Source organism: Rhinopithecus roxellana, chromosome 4 (genome assembly GCF_007565055.1).
Source record: "Rhinopithecus roxellana isolate Shanxi Qingling chromosome 4, ASM756505v1, whole genome shotgun sequence".
NCBI classification, from domain to species: domain Eukaryota; kingdom Metazoa; phylum Chordata; class Mammalia; order Primates; family Cercopithecidae; genus Rhinopithecus; species Rhinopithecus roxellana.
In genome coordinates this window covers 176,990,009-177,007,616 of record NC_044552.1, presented here as the reverse complement: position 1 = coordinate 177,007,616, position 17,608 = coordinate 176,990,009, and the positions used below count along the sequence as shown (strand labels likewise).

General features: G+C 41.1%; 1 protein-coding gene across 6 annotated transcripts in view; it reads right to left on the bottom strand.

Annotated features, from left to right (window-relative positions):
* RMND1 (required for meiotic nuclear division 1 homolog) overlaps window positions 1–17,608 on the bottom strand; it is a 49,123-nt gene that overhangs the window by 14,698 nt on the left and 16,817 nt on the right. For all 6 annotated transcript variants that reach the window (XR_750171.2, XM_010383601.2, XM_010383602.1 and 3 more), the window contains 6 exons: window positions 15,459–15,534; window positions 12,116–12,155; window positions 9,086–9,186; window positions 5,132–5,238; window positions 4,143–4,207; window positions 2,840–2,916 (listed from right to left, as the gene is read on the bottom strand). Coding sequence is in view for 5 of the 6 variants with exons in the window: in XM_010383601.2 (XP_010381903.1) it covers window positions 2,840–2,916; window positions 4,143–4,207; window positions 5,132–5,238; window positions 9,086–9,186; window positions 12,116–12,155; window positions 15,459–15,534 (466 nt within the window). In the remaining variant the exon portion in view is untranslated. The remainder of the gene's footprint in view (window positions 1–2,839; window positions 2,917–4,142; window positions 4,208–5,131; window positions 5,239–9,085; window positions 9,187–12,115; window positions 12,156–15,458; window positions 15,535–17,608) is intronic.

Below are 17,608 nucleotides of genomic sequence, written 5' to 3'. Positions count from 1 at the left end.
CTTTCTTAATTTCTACATTTTAATATAAGAAGTCTGTGCTTACTTTTTTTTTTTTGAGACAGAGTTTCGTTCTCGTTGCCCAGGCTGGAGTGCAATGGCACGATCTCAGCTCACCGCAACCTCCACCTCCCGGGTTCAAGCAATTCTCCTGCCTCAGCCTCCCGAGTAGCTGGGATTACAGGCACGTGCCACCACGCCCAGCTAATTTTGTACTTTTAGTAGAGACAGGGTTTCTCCATGTTGGTCAGGCTGGTCTCGAATTCCTGACCTCAGGTGATCCACTGGCCTCGGCCTCCCAAAGTGTTGGGATTACAGGCGTGAGCCACCGTGCCTGGCCTTTTTCTTTTTTGAGACAGAATCTTGCTCTGTCGCCCAGGCTGGAGTGCAGTGGTGTGGTCCTGGCTCACTGCAACCTTTGCCTCCTGGGTTCAAGCAATTCTCGTGCCTCAGCCTCCCAAGAAGCTGGGATTACAGGCGCACACCACCACTCCTAGCTAATTTTTGTATTTTTGGTAGAGATGGGGTTTCATCATGTTAGCCAGGCTGGTGTCAAGCTCCTGGCCTCAAGCAATCCACCTGTCTCAGCCTCCCAAAGTGCTGGGATTACAGGTGTGAGCCACTGCACCTGGTCTTACACTTAGATATTTAACTAAATAAAAATCTAAGTTATAAAAGTACACATAAGCTGATGTGGTGGCTCACACCTGTAATCCCAGCACTTTGGGAGGCCAAGGGAGGAGGATGGCTTGAGCAAGGATTTGAGACACTGTCTCTATAAATAATTTTTAAAATTAGCTAGATGTGGTAGATCACTCCTGTGGTCCCAGCTACTCACGAGGGTGAGGCAGGAGGAATCCCTGAGCCCGGGAGATCAAGGCTTCAGTGACCTATGATCATGCCACTGCACTCTAGTCTGGGTGACAGGACGAGACCCTGACTTAAAAAAAAAAAAAAAAAAAAGTAACACATACATACTAGTTCATGATAAAAAAAAAAAAAAAAAGGAAACTATCCTAGAGAAGGATTCAGAAAAATAGTGGTAGGCCCTCTTATGCTACCACACGACTCAAAGCCTTTATTCTCCCCAAGGACAGGACTGTAGAGACACTTTGCTGGGTCCTTCCAGATCTTTCTGTATTCATGCATGCATGTGTGTGCAAGCAAATACATGTATATGTGTATGCATATAAAGATAAACATGAATATTTTTATTTGCTTACACAAATGGGATCATACCCTATATAAATTTAGATTTAGTTTGTTAATCTAATATTATTTGCCATGTTGATTTTCACAGATGTATCACATTCCTTGTATTAACAAATAAGCATTTTAATTGTATAAGTAAGAAAACCGGGTCGGGCGCGGTGGCTCAAGCCTGTAATCCCAGCACTTTGGGAGGCCGAGGCGGGCGGATCACGAGGTCAGGAGATCGAGACCATCCTGGCTAACACGGTGAAACCCCGTCTCTACTAAAAAAATACAAAACACTAGCCGGGCGAGGTGGCGGGCGCCTGTAGTCCCAGCTACTCGGGAGGCTGAGGCAGGAGAATGGCGTAAACCCGGGAGGCGGAGTTTGCAGTGAGCTGAGATCTGGCCACTGCACTCCAGCCTGGGTGACAGAGTGAGACTCCTTCTCAAAAAAAAAAAAAAAAAAAAAAAAGAAAACCGGATAATAAAAGTAAGCCTTTATAGAAACTATTCATAAACCTACATATATTTAGTCTTAACTATTCAGTTTGGATATTATAATTCACTAATATCAAATTCTACTTGCATGACCAAGAGAACAGGAGAGAAGAATCTCTGTACCCTACTTCTCAGAGAATTTGAGGCTTCAGATCTGCTACAGGATGCTCCTGATGGATGGGCTTTTAATTTTTGCTGGCACCCTGAACTAGAGGTCCTGAGCTATGAGAGGTACATAGACAATGAAACACTGTACCACTTCTCCTCTCCAGGCAGAGCGTCTAAGGAGAATGTGGAAAAACAAGTCTTAGGTGAACATTTGCAATGAGCTCTGGTAACTCACTCCACATGCTAGAAGGGATAAACTGGACAATGCTGCCTGTGAGAAAAACACCAACATCTGGGATGTTTCATTCCATAAATCCTGGGACAACTACAAGAATAAAATAAGCTGAAAACCTTTCCAGACACTTATTTAAATGATTCATCAGTTTTTAGACGTAGTTATTCCCATTTTACCATCTCGAGGCATCTTAAAATTAATGGTGTCTGACAGGTGGCAGTTGAGACTTACTTGTCTTTGCCTTAAATAATTTATTTTCTTATGCTCTCCTTTTCATATATGCCTAAGAGGGAATGTGATATAATTTATATCCAGCTAAGACTAAAAGCTATTTCAGTAAGTGTAAGATTTTAATCCTCTGATAAAAAAAGTATTGTCATAGTTTAACTGGCAGCAGTTTTTCTCTCCAGTGGCATCTTGGTGTCTCAGATTCAAAGAAACTTTTCTGTAGCAATTAGGTCTAGTTAGCATTAGGATGCAGTGATACAGTTTTACAGAGAATTCCCATTAACCAAATTCAGGAATATGTCTTTCTACCTTCAAAGAACATCTACTGTGTTCCTTAATGTGGGTTTAATGTAGATGAATCATGATCTCTTTTGCACATGCATAATTTCTTTCAGTAGTCTTAACATAGCCCAACTACTTCTAATGGGTAAGAGTTCTCCCTGCTTATAACCAATGAAATGAAAACAGCTACAATTTCCATAAAGGTGTAAATGTTTGCTCTTTACCACAGAACTATGGGAATGTTTTCTTGAGACTGTTAAATATATGAAATATTTTATTAAGAGAGAAAACTTTTACCTTAGGGCAAAGAGTTCCCCGATTTTCTGCATGACTTCTTCATGAGATAGTTTCACTTTCTTCCCAGCTTTTAAAGCCTAGTTGAGAGGGAATCAAAAAACCAAAAAACCATGTATCTCTCTTTCTAATAAGCATTTGGTCAACAGGGCACAATCTGAAGTGGCATGATATGGATCCTATGTAAATATATTTTTAGGATGGCTGTCTCCCAGATTAATGTCTTAACTCACCTTGAAATTTCATAACTTTATTAGGTAGAAATTGTATATTCCCTTTTTTCATTTCCCTTCTCATCAGCATTTCATATGAGATACACATTCCTAATCTCTTAGTGGAAAAGCAGGGCCTCCTTTCCGAAGTATAATTAGATTACTCTTTCACAATAAAGATAGTGAATTACAATAAAATGATTTTTAATGTATACTGAAATGTTAATATAAGTTTATATGTATTTTTCATGCCACTATTTTTCTCATAATTTATCACTTTCTTAAATCGGAAAAGTGGTCATAATTTCCTTTCTTAGAGAGGAAACATTTCACTTTTTTCTTTAATTCAGTTACATTAAAAATACTGCAACTGATGGGCATGGTGGCTCATGGCCTGTAATGCCAGCACTTTGGGAGGCCAAGGCTGGAGGACTGCTTGAGCCCAGGAGTTCGAGACCAGCCCGGGCAACATGGCCAGACCCCATTTCAATTATATTAACATTAAAAAAAAAAAAATACTGCACCAACAGAGGAAAACAATTTGAAGTTTTAAAAAGTAAAAAATAATCAATATGAAGTTTCTTATTTTGCCATTTTACATGCAACTGGGAGTTCTAGTTTGCTTAAGTTAAGTGTAGCTTTCTTATTGTTTATAATAATTTTGTTGTACTCCTAAACAATCAGCCCTCTATAAGTTCTGCAACTGCAGATTCAACCAACTGCAAATTGACAATATTTAGAGAAAAAAGAATGGCTGCATCTGTACTGAACATGTACAAACTGTTTTTTCTTGTCATTATTTTCTAAACAATACAGTATAACAACTATTTACATGGTATTTACATTATATTAGGTATTATAAGTAATCTAGAGATGGTTAAAAGTATACGGGAGGATATGCAAAGGTTATAGGCAAATATTTACCATTTTATATCAGGGACTTGGGCATTGGTAGATTCTGGTATCCAGTGGGGTCTTGGAACAAATCTCCCACGGATATACTGAGGGACAACTATGTATTGTTATATTGGGAAATTCATATTTTTTCCACATAAAAATCAATCCTTGAATAAGCATAAAATTGATATAATTACCTCAGGAATTGACTGAATAGATTCAATAAATTTATCCAGTGATGCTTCCCAAATTGCCAGTTTTACTGGGAAAAAAATTAATAATGGAACATTTCTTTATCATCATATTCACATTTATATAAAATACATAATTGCTTGGTATCTTCACTACTATTTCAATAATAGGTTAAGAAAAAGTACTTGGAAAAAAAAACTTGAAAATATAACTTAAGAACAGTTAATTATCATAAAGGACAGAATTAAAGTGGATAGAGGAAACTGAATCGCTTCCCATGAACTGTTGGTAGACCAAAACTACGTTTAGTAGAATTCTTGATTTTCTAATATTACATCTTGGAAACTGAGGAGGGTAGGGTACACCTTCATACCATGGGTAGCTCTGCAGGAGGGACTAAGACTTTCCTGGCCTCTCCTTTACTCCTCAGGACGAGGACTAAACCTCAGAAATCTCCAAAGCCCCTCAGGGTGGGACGGACAGGATGCTGCAGCAGCCATCTAAGGTAGACTGCTGGCGAAAGACATTCTTAAAGAACTTCTTTCGTTTTATTCGGGACATGGATCTTTCAGAACAAACTTACAGCCACTGTGACTCTGGGTCCCATTGCTATGAAACACTAGAGTATGTTTTTCTACACCGGGACCTGTGCCCAGTCACACAAAGCTGGGCATCTCTGTCTGGATTACAGACTATCTAAGAATAACAATTTCATAGAGAGAAGAGAAAAAAACAAAAGCTATATAATCATCTAAAAACTACTTTTGGAAAGGTTAAGCTTTATTAATACAATTAATAAGGAATGAGTAACTTCAGCACAGTACTACCTTTTATACCAGATATTTTTTCTGACAGAGGCAAAAAAAGGAAAAGGAATGCTAAGCCTTTGTTGAGTATTCTGAAAATATACTTCAAAAATCATTACTACATATTTAAACTTCCCTCAGTGAAATGACAGCTGTAGTACCCTATCCTATAAGCAATAGGAACTTACCAGAAAGGCAGAGAGCATTGGAGAAAGCAAACTTCTCTAGAATGGCATCATCTAAATCCAGCTCTGAATTTAACTTGATTTCCCCCCTGTGAAGTTTTGACTGTCCCCTGTGAAAAGCAAAAAGATAATACCTTCTAAACTTAAAAAGCACTTTAACTTTTCCTTTGAAAAAGACACCATATCATCTTTCTGGAGGTCATTTTGATAATTTGTATCAGGAGTGTTACAAATGTTCTCATACCCTTTGGTCCAAGTAATTCCCTCTCTAGGAGTTTATCCTAAGGAAATAATCTAAGATGCAAAGAAAAATTTGTGCACAAGAAAACTTTTTTATTTTTTGAGACAGAGTCTCACTGAGCCGCCCAGGCTAGAGCAGTGATGCGATCTCAGCTCACTGCAACCTCCGTCTCCTGGGTTCAAGTGATTCTCTTGCCTCAGCCTCCCCCATAGCTGGGATTACAGGTGTGCGTCACCATGCCCAGCTAATTTTTTTTTTTATTTTTAATAGAGATGGAATTTCACCATGTTGGCCAGGCTGGTCTCGAATTCCTGACTTCAAATGATCCACCCACTTTGGCCTCCCAAAGTGGTGTGATTACAGGCGTGCGCCACCTCGCCCAGCTGAAAACTTTAAAAAATGGTCAGTGTTTAAGAGTAAAAAATTAGGAAAGAAACTAAATGTTCAGTAGGGGTTGGCTCAGTAATAGTCACTCCACACAAGAAAAACTTAAAAGTGTGCTGTGGAAGGATAGTTAATAAAAAGGAGAACGTTCACAGTAAATTTCTATGTGAAAAAATGCTCCATATAAAACTACATATGGAGTGTAACTAAACTCACACTGACATGGTGGGGTTGGGGAGGGAGACAAGTAAGTTGTGAAAATGAATATGTGACTGTGGAGAACCCTGGACAGGGGACAGGGGAAGAGGGGAATGTGTAAATATAAACATCACAACTAAATGGTAAAAATACAGGGTAAACCTTCACAAAAGATGTCAGACAAGAAGAGACAGCCAAAGGGAGGGGGACAAGGGGCCTGATGGAGGGCTGAGAGGTGGCATCTGCTATGACAGCCTCAGATGGAGGAAGGAAAGCAAAGACAGCAGTCACGAGAGGTTTTGTTTTTTTTTTTTTCTCCTTGAGACGGAGTCTCGCTGTTGCCCAGACTGGAGTGTAGTGGCATGATCTTAGCTCACTGCAACCTCCGCCTCCTGGATTCAAGCGACTCTCCTGCCTCCGCCTCCTAAGTAGCTGGGCTTACAGGCATGCACCACCACACCCCGCTAATTTTTATATTTGTAGTAGAGACAGGGTATCACCATGTTGGCCAGGCTGGTCTCGAACTCCTGACCTCAAGTGATCTGCCCACCCTGGCCTCCCAAAGTGTTGGGATTACAGACATGAGCCACTGTGCTCAGCCACAAGAGGCTTTATGAGTGAGCTCGGCCCATACCACAGAGATGAGCAGATCCCTGGAATCGTGGCAGAACTCAAATAATAACCATGTAGGTGGCAGCCAGGACAGTGTTTCTGACAAAACAAAATAGCTGACTGGGATCCTAAGCACTGAGGATTTTACTCCTCACAGACTGTGCGGATAAGCGTACACACACACACACGGGTCTAGTAAGCAGTAGTTTGATATGGAAGTATTAGGTTGGTGGAAAAGTCATCGTGGTTTTTGCCATTGTAATGTAAACCTAATAGAACACAGAAAGGGGATTCACAGGAGCCATATCCGCAGGCCAAGGGCTGAATAACCACTAAAGATAACAAAACTACGGGCTGCTCATTTGCTGTCTCTCTCAGGTTTACATTCTTACCTCTGACTGCAGCCGCCACTGGGCTCAGGCTGACTCACAGTCAGGTGCCCTTTGGCTAGACAGGATTCAATAAATCTCATCTGAAAGCCAGTTAGCTGCAATTATAGGGTTTTTCTCAGGATTAAATGCAATAATGCATGGAAGGCACTTACTTAGAAAACTGTGGCTGGGTGCAGTGGTTCACACCTGTAATCCCAGCCCTTTGGGAGGCTGAGGTGGGTGGATCATGAGGTCAGGAGTTCAAGACCAGCCTGGCCAAGATGGTGAAACCCCATCTCCACTAAAAATACAAAAATTAGCCAGGCATGGTGGCAGGCGCCTGTAATCCCAGCTACTCGGGAGGCTGAGGCAGAGAATTGCTTGAACCCAGAGGCGGAGGTTGCAGTGAGCTGAGATCACGCCACTGCATTCCAGCCTGGGCGACAGAGAGAGGCTCTGTCTCCAAAAAAAACCAACAACAAAAAACCGTGACGGGCCCTATTGGTGCTAAGTGCTGATTACTCAGCTCTTATCCCCATCTGGTCTTTCTATAGCTAGTCTCTGTCTCTCTTCCAAATCTTCCCAAAGCTCTGCTTTTAATGCTTTTTCTTTCTTTCTTTCTTTTTTTTTTTTGGAGACAGTGTCTCACTCTGTTGCACAGGCTGGAGTGCGGTGGTGCGATCTCGGCTCATGACAACCTCCGCCTCCCAGGTTCAAGCAATTCTCCTCCTCCGCCTCCCAAGTAGCTGGGATCAGATGCCTGTCATGACACCTGGATAATTTTTGTATTTTTAGTAGAGATGGGGTTTCACCATGTTGGCCAGGCTGTCTTGAACTCCTGACTCAGGTGATCTTCCCACCCTGGCCTCCCAAAGTGCTGAGATTACAGGTGTGAGTCACCGTATCTGGCCAACACTACCTTTCTTAAGAACTTGCAAAGACTCATATTCCACTGGACAGGTAACTCCATGAGGAAAAAGACACTACCATCTTGTTCGTACTGCCTCTGTCTCAGCCCTAACATCTCTTCATTTTTTCCCTCTGGCTGAGTCAGGAAAATCAGCTAGAACGTTGCCTACCCATACATCTTAGTGAAAATGGTACATCAGGTCCCACTTCTTCCAGCATCCACACCTCTACAAGTGGGTCTCTCAGATTGCCCCTCACCATACTTCCTTTTTATACCACCCCCACCCCAAAATCAATAGGAAAAAACTGGATTAAGAGAAAAATTTACTGGAATAATTTGATAGGTTCATTTGATAAAAGGATACTATTTTATTGGATTATGCTGCTTAGAAACTTAAAATTTCCATTTTGGGGCTATACTATTGACTTGTTTTAACTTGTGGATAGCCTGAGAAGTTCAAAAAATTATGTTTATCTTCTAATATTTATTATATGGTTTAGACTTTGTATTTGTACCAGTAACCTTTTTCCCTTTTTTTTTTTTGAGATGGAGTTTCACTCTCGTCACCCTGGCTGGAGTGCAATGGCGCGATTTCGGCTCACTGCAACCTCCGCCTCCCGGGTTCAAGCAATTCTCCTGTCTCAGCCTCCCGAGTAGCTGGGATTACAAGCTCCCACCACCATAACTAGCTAATTTTTGTATTTTTTAGTAGAGACCAGGTTTTCCATGTTGACCAGGCTGGTCCTGAACTCCTGACCTCAGGTAATCCACCTGCCTCAATCTCCCAAAGTACTGGGATTATAGGTGTGAGCCTCTGTGGCCGGCCACTTTTTTCTTAAAATGAAGTTTCCAGGCAAGGTCCAGTGGCTCACACCTGTAATCCCAGCACTTTGAGAAGCTGAGGCGGGCAGATCACAAGGTCAAGAGATCGACACCATCCTGGCCAACATGGTGAAACCCCGTCTCTACTAACAATACAAAAAATTAGCTGGGCGTGGTGGTGCACGCCTGTCATCCCACCTACTTGGGAGGCTGAGGCAGGAGAATTGCTTGAACCCGGGAGGCAGAGGTTGCAGTCAGCCGAGATCGCACCACTGCACTCCAGCCTGGGTGACAGAGCAAGACTTTGTCTTAAAAAAAAAAAAAAAAAGTTTCCATATGCATAATAATTTGTCTCCTCTATTGCTTTACCTAATTTATTCCAAGTGCCCCTTTCATAAATTTGATGAAAAGCTGCTTACTCTATTTTTACGTAGTTAAGTTCTTCATTTTCCCAGTGTACCAGTGCGATTTCATAGGGCTGAATTTCATGTTTTTCTAGAATTTTCATCACATGCTTCATCTAGAAGAAAAGGAAGATTAACTTGAAATCATAACTGACTCCCTCAGTTCAAGTATGTTATGATTTTAATGCTTACAACAGTCTTCATTACACTTACAGGCATTATTTCTGTTGCATGTTTTTAAGGAAAAGGCAAATCAAATCCATTGTGATACTAAAGTAATCAGGATGACATGTTCATTTGTTTTTACATTTGGAAAACACAGATGAGAATGCAAAAGAAAATCAAGGTTATCATTATCCCACAACCCAAAGAAAATCACTAGTAATATTATAATTTGTATTCTTTAAATCTCTTTAATAATCCCAGCACTTTGGGAAGCAGAGGCATGTGGATCCTTGAGCTCAAAAGTTCAAGACCAGCCTGGGCAACATGGCAAAACCCTGTCTCTACAAAAAAATACAAAAATTATCTGGGTGTGGTGGCACACACCTGTAGTCCCAGCTACCTGAGAGGCTGGCTTGAGCCTGGGAGGTGGAGGTTGCAGTGAGCCAATATCAGGCCACTGCACTCCAGCCTGTGTGACAGAGCAAGACCCTATCTCAAAAAAAAAAAAAAAAAGAAAAGTAAAGCCCAACATACTGATGAAAGATTAAGCCACACAGGTGTGGGAAGTGATCATCTCTTTCTCTCTGCCCTACCGAAATCCTAATCCCCAGAGGCAACCATGATTAAACTTGGTGCATATCCTTCCAGACTTTTTATGTGTATATATGTACCTATTTATGCTGCTTTTTATGTAAACTAGGATCATATTATGCACATGAACATTTTCAATACTATTTTCCTTAACAAGGGAACTGCAATTTATTTAACCAACCTAGGTGTGTCCTCCATGGGGAGTTTTTCCTACTCTCTACTATTACAATGTTGCAATGTGCCATACTTGTGCATAGGTCTTCATGGCCTTGTGGGAATATTTCTTTAGGAATTGCTAGATAAAAAGATATGTGCACTTACACAATATGTATATATGTAAGAGACAGGGTCTCACTCTGTCACCCAGGCTGGAGTGCAGTGATGCTACTAATGCAATCATAGCTCATTGCAGCCTCAAACTCCTGGGCTCGAGTGATCCTCCTGCCTCAGTCTTCCAAGTAGCTGGGACTACAGGCACATGCTACCACACCTGGCTAATTTCTTTCTTTTTTTTTTTTTTTTGAGACGGAGTCTCGCTCTGTCCCCCAGGCTGGAGGCTAATTTCTAAAAACCCTTTTTTTTTTTTTTTTTTTTTTGAGTCTTGCTCAATTGCCCAGGCTGAAGTGCAGTAGTGCAATCTTGGCTCACTGCAAGCTCTGCCTCCTGGGTTCACGCCATTCTCCTGCCTCAGCCTCCCGAGTAGCTGGGACCACAGGCGCCCGCCACCAGGTGCGGCTAATTTTTTTTTGTACTTTTAGTAGAGATGGGGTTTCACCATGTTAGCCAGGATGGTCTCGATCTCCTGACCTCATGATCCACCAGCCTTGGTCCCCCAAAGTGCTGGGATTACAGGCGTGAGCCACCGCACCCAGCTCTAAAAACTTTTTGTAGAGATGGGATCTCACTATGTTGTTCAGACTGGTCTGGAACTCCTGAGCTTAATTGATCCTCCCACCCCAGACTCCCAAAGTGGTAAGATTATAGGTGTGAGCTACCACACCTGGCCCACACTATGATATTGCTAGCCTGCTCTCCAAAGTAGTTTTTTCAAATGTAGAATCTAAACATTTATGAAACTACTCTTAAGAAAATGAGGTTTATCAGCCTTTTATATCTTTGTAACTTCAAACAGCCAACTTGTATTTTCTTATATTTATTGGTCATTTATATTTTCTTTTCTCCAAGTTCTCTTCCCCACCCCCTACTGTGTGTGTTTCCTTTTAGTAAAATTGGGATTGTATAAAGCATGTTTTTTAACCAGTTCTGAGATTATATTGGTTATATTTTGTAACCTTTTTTTTTTTTTGAGACAGAGTATCCCTTTGTCTCCCAGGCTGGAGTGCAATGGCCTGATCTTGGCTCACTGCACCCTCTGCCTCCTAGCGATTCTTGTGCCTCAGTTACCAGAGTAGCTGGGGATACAGGTGCGCACCACCACGCACAGCTAACTTTTGTATTTTTAGTCGACATGGGGTTCACCATGTTGGCCAGGCTGGTCTCGAACTCCTGGCCTCAAGATATCTGCTGGCCTTGGCCTCCCAAAGTGCTGGGATTATACGTGTAAGCCACCGTGCCTGGCCATATAATCTGCTCTTTTAGTGTAACTGCATTTTATGTATGGTAATCTCCAGAAATAGATTTTTTTTTACATGATTTCTAAGGGAATCTATAGTATAACTGTAGTATATGAATGTATTTAACAAACTATTATTGTGTATTTTGGTAATTTCTAATTTTTGCCATTATAAATATTGCTTTGAACATTTTTGTACAAAAATCATCATGAATAGTTATGATTATTTCCTTTGGATAAATTTCTAGGTGTAAAATTGCTGGGTTAAATATAAAGGCTTTAATGTAGATTACCAATTTACCTCTAAAACGGTTGTATTAAACAAATCTTGATTTGGATATTGAAAAAATTATTTCCCATTAGTAAGTTCTAGACAACTTGACCTAAAAGAACCCTCAATGGAACCAGCTTCCAATTAACTGTGTATATATTTTGTATAGTACAACATGCAAAGTCTACAGTACTTCTTTCTGTGTGCAGTATAGTTAGGATGGTTCTGATTCTCCACAAACTAGTGCATGTCTAGAGAAAGGAAAATGCAGGAACTCTTAACCCAAAATACAATATATTTTGGAAGCTGAAACTGATAAGTATCATGTAATATAGAGCAAATAAGTTGTGCATTATCTATTAATTTCTAATGTTTCAGTTTGTGCTCATTAGTTCATTCTCACAAAACTACATTTTTATACTTTCACATTTTTATTTACACTTACAGTTTTGTCTTTCACATTCCAAAACACAGCAGCTCCTTCCCTGATTTAAAAAAATAAAAGAACCAACTAAGATACAGGTAGAATACATTCTTTAGGGTCATATATAAAACCATGTAACTTCTAGAATATATACAGGATGCGATTTTTCAAAATATGATGTACTTACTAATTTGCTATTATGGTCCTTAGGTGAGCTTGTTACAATAAGAGCGAAAATAAAATTCTTGATAAAACCTGGCCTCCCCAGAGTTTATGATTTCTCACATGGTTTGCCAAACAAATAGCCATTATTGTAATACTATATAACTTCACATATGTAGACTCTTTCATACCTGGTTCAATTCTGATCCACAGAAATCAGAACAAGGAAATTTTTTGAGACCTTGTTTTAGCTCTCATTAGGCAGATTCTACTAGGGCAAGGAATAAAGGACTATGCCTGTAATAGTTGTGGAATAAAGAGATGGTGGTTAATTTAAGCGTCAGATGGTTAAAGGCCTCTATGGAATAATGCTCCCCGTGCTCACAGTGCTTTGAACAGAACTACCATGACATCATAGGAGGCCCTCTGAATCTGATTATGGCTTTAACATTATTTAGGGTCTAAAACTACAAATGCACTTGTTTTGATTTCTGAAGTTTGACGTGTTGAAGCTGTTTCAGGTAGTAAATAAAAACAGGAGTTATGGCTCAGGGTCACTGCACTGGAGGAAGGAAAGGAGGAAATAAAAGGTAAAAATATTAACGGCCCCACGTTATTCTTTAAACATTTCTTAAGTATTTAGTATATGTGTGGGTCCGTGCTTAGTATTTTTTTTTTGAGACGGAGTCTTGCTCTGTCACCCAGACTGGAGTGCAGTGGCCGGATCTCGGCTCACTGCAAGCTCTGCCTCCCGGGTTTACGCCATTCTCCTGCCTCAGCCTCCCTGAGTAGCTGGGACTACAGGTGCCCGCCACCTCGCCCGGCTAGTTTTTTTGTATTTTTTAGTAGAGACGGGGTTTCACCAGGTTAGTCTCGATCTAACAGGATGGTCTCGATCTCCTGACCTCGTGATCCACCCATCTCGGCCTCCCAAAGTGCTGGGATTACAGGCTTGAGCCACCGCGCCCGGCCGTCCGTGCTTAGTATTTGTGACAGAAAGGTAAGTATGATTTCATTCCTATCCTCAACCTAGAAAAGACTGGGGCTGACACTTAGGCCACCAATTACAACAGTGTGTGATCAGTGCTACACAAGTACGCAGAGTATACCATGGGATGTACACCGGAGGGACTCCTTTGCTAAAGGACTAGCAGAGGTAGCCAAATGAGAAAACAAGAGGAGACAACACAGCAGAGAGGACACACAGGCTCAGAGAGAAGGTGGGAGGGAGTAGAGCAGCATCTCAGAATAAACAGCCAGCAGCTGCATGGCTGCAGATGTGGTCAAGTAGTGGGCAACCAGGTTGAAGAGGCAAGCAGGGGCCAATACAGAAGGGAACTTTATGTAGTGATCGAGAATTTGTTCATAGTCCATGGAAATTTAGGCAGGAGAGTGTAATGGTCAGAAATGGCCACTGAAGAATGACCCTGCTTACAACAGACAAACAGACTAGTGGTGGGTGAGCAGGCAGGCAGGGAGACAATAAGTCAGCTGTTACAATAGGCAGGGATAAGGCCCTTTCTGAATACGGATTTGAAAGGTATTTCAAGCTACAGCCAAAGTGTCAGTTCAGAGAATCCCTTCCAGGCAGAAGAGAGGTCTGGTGAATTGCATATTCCTCCATCTAGAGGAATGCACTGCACTGTGCAATATGATACTCAGAGGCCACATGTGGCTACTGAGCGCTTGAAACATGCCTGGTGCAAACTGAGATGTGCTGTAAGAGTAAGAGTAAAGTACACTGCAAAATTGAAATATTTAGTATAAAGAGTGAAAAAATATCATTATTAATTACATGTTGAAATGATAATATTTTAGATCTGCTGGGTTGAATAAAATACATTATGAAAATTAATTTCAAGAAACATATTATTTGTGTTGTTCAAAATTAATTTTATCTTTTTAAAAATATTTAAAATGTGGTTACTGGAAAATGTATTATTACATATGAGGTTTGCATTATATTTCTTTTTCTTTTCTTTTTTTTTTTAGGCAGAGTCTCACTCTATAAATCAGGCTGGAGTGCAATGGCACGATCTCAGCTCACCACAACCTCTGCCTCCTGAGTTCAAGTGACTCTCCTGCCTCAGTCTCCTGAGTAGCTGGGATTACAGGCACCCTCCACCATCCCCAGCTAATTTTTTGTATTTTTAGTAAAGACAGGGTTTCACCATGTTGGCCAGGCTGGTCTCAAACTCCGGACCCTGTGATCCGCCCGCCTCAGCCTCCCAAAGTGCTGGGATTATAGGCGTGAGCCACCGCGCCCAGCCGAGGCTGCGTTATATTTCTACTGGACAGTGCTGATCTAGAGTCCCTCAGAAACCTAAATTCCTCACTCGGAACAACAGGGATGCTATTATTCTGCTTGAATTAAATGCTGGAATCTTGATTATCTCTAAAGATGGGGTCAACAGGAAGGTAGGCATTGAAAGGAAAAAAGAACTTCCACTGATAATCAACTATAAGGATTATGACCACAAAAACTTCACTCAATTTTGGATTCCTACATATGTTCCATGTGTTTCTGTTCTGTCACGTATTAGTCTCATGACTATGGGTAATTCACTTAATGCCTATGACCCTCAGTTTCCTCAGGTACAAAATAGGAGTAACAGACCTTCATCGAGTGTGGTGAGGATAAATGAGATTATTTCACACGGTTCTATCATTATTATCATTCCCAGGCAGCTACTGTGGAGTATTTAGTATTGAGTCAGCCTTTAGATAAAAGGAGTAAGTGTATATGTGAGTCTCCTAGTCTAAAACCTCTGGAGAGGTAAGCTAAAACTTTAAAGAGCTACCAAAGGGGAAGGGAGAAAAGAAAGAAAATGGCAAGAAGAGACAGCAGGGAGGTAGCGGGAGTTTCCCTGGGGCAGGAGTCTGACAAGGGGCACTAAAGATGAATAGGAATTTGGCTGCTTTCCGGAAATTTAGTCCATGAAAATCCGTATGTACAAAGAAAGACACCCCGGGGAAGATCATTCACTTGTTTAAAAAATTATTTACTTTATAAGAGGGTTTACCAGAGAATTCCTAAAAGTGACAAACTCTCCTAGATTAAATAAGAATTAAGTGATAAATTTAAATCACAAATACAATTTGAACACATTTACTGTTGAGAAAGGTATGCCTGCACCTTTAAAGACCACAATTACTTGACCCAAACCCATCATCACCTAACGGGGCTTCTTTCCTGTCTTACCTGAAGAAGAATATCGTTCCAGGATCACCTTCTTTTGCAGAATTTTCCACACCCATCACCAAAATATTTGCTGCATCTGTGATTTAAAATAAATGAACAAAAAAGCTATGTGAAGGTAACACAAGGTATAAGAGTCACCTATAAACACTCTAATAAAGTACTTAAGATCATTTCTTTATATGCCATGGAGCGCTCTGTAACACAATCACCATCTTTCTACTAAGGCCTCTGAAAGGATTTAAGATATAAAAATGCAACTATGACCACCAAAAAACGATCAGCAATTACTTTGATAAAACACTCAACAACCTGTGATATTATTATTAGAGCTCATTCATGCCCATTTTGATTCAATAATCACTAGTCCAGATAATTATTAAAGTCTTAGGTTCAATATAACTAAGTGTCAAGAATTACACTTCTTTCTACGAAATTAATTAAAAATAAAATTTGAAGTATTAATATATTCTCTTCCTTTAAATACTATTTCATTAATAATGCAATTTTAATATTTGCAAACTACTCCTGCTGAATTTTAAAGTATAAAGAATAGGGCACTAGAAAATCCACAGAAGTAAAGATACTGATCATTTCAAAACATATGTGATTTCAAGGTTAATCACTGCAGGGGCTACCACTGCAGCCACCCGCAACTATTAAAAAAAATTTGTTTTCTTTTTTTTGAGACAGGGTCTTGCTCTGTCCCCCAGGCTAAAGTGCAATGCCACGATCTCAGCTCAATGCAACCTCAACCTCCTGGACTCAAGGGACTCCCCCCACCTCAGCCTCCCAAGTAGCTTGGACTACAGGCATGCGCCACTGCACCCGGCTAAGTTTTTGTTCATGTTTTGTAGAGATGAGGTCTCACTATGTTGCCCAGGCTGGTCTTGAACTCCTGAGCTCAAGCCATCTTCCTGCCTTGGCCTCCCAAAGTGCATTACAGGCATGAGCCACGGGGCCTGGCCTGAGTATTGTTAAACATATGCTAATATACCAATATTCATCATACGAAGTTGCTTTACATATTAGTATATTGATATTTATCATAAGCATATATTCCATAATATAAATTACAACCAATGTTAATCAATTAATAAATATACTCTTAATTTGCAAAAGGTTGTCTTTTTTTTTTTTTTGAGACGGAGTCTTGCTCTGTTGCCCAGGCTGGAGTGCAGTGGCTGGATCTCAGCTCACTGCAAGCTCCGCCTCCCGGGTTCACGCCATTCTCCTGCCTCAGCCTCCCGAGTAGCTGGGACTACAGGTGCCCGCCACCTCGCCCGGCTAGTTTTTTGTATTTTTAGTAGAGACGGGGTTTCACCATGTTAGCCAGGATGGTCTCGATCTCCTGACCTCGCGATCCGCCCGTCTCGGCCTCCCAAAGTGCTGGGATTACAGGCTTGAGCCACCGCGCCCGGCCAAGGTTGTATGTCTTAATGAAATTAACATAAAATTAGGATCCTCGGCCGGGCGCGGTGGCTCAAGCCTGTAATCCCAGCACTTTGGGAGGCCGAGACAGGTGGATCGCGAGGTCAGGAGATCGAGACCATCCTGGCTAACATGGTGAAACCCCGTCTCTACTAAAAATACAAAAAACTAGCCGGGCGAGGTGGCGGGCACCTGTAGTCCCAGCTACTTGGGAGGCTGAGGCAGGAGAATGGCGTGAACCCGGGAGGCGGAGCTTGCAGTGAGCTGAGAGATCCGGCCACTGCACTCCAGCCTGGGTGACAGAGCGAGACTCCGTCTCAAAAAAAAAAAAAAAAAAAAAAATTAGGATCCTCAAAGCTTCAGAAATTTCTGGTAAAGGTTGGGTGATGGGTAATTCAGACAGAGGCCAAAATTATTATTATTTTTTTTTTGTAAATTGTTAATTACTACATCCTACATAGGACAGGGTTTGCCTATGCAGCCAAAAGCAAAATAAAATTGACTGAAACAACCCAGGGCAGTGAAGCCCCCAATTTTGTGAAGCACAGATCACACAGCTGGCAGCCTTCAGCGTCAGCCAACAATACGTCCAGGCAAATTTTCATCCCAAGGGGCTCTAGATATAGCTCTGTCTAAGTCAACTATGCCTGTTTTTGTCACCTCATCACAAACGGTCTGTTTGGATTATCACAATGGTATTTCAACTATCTTCTATGGGATTG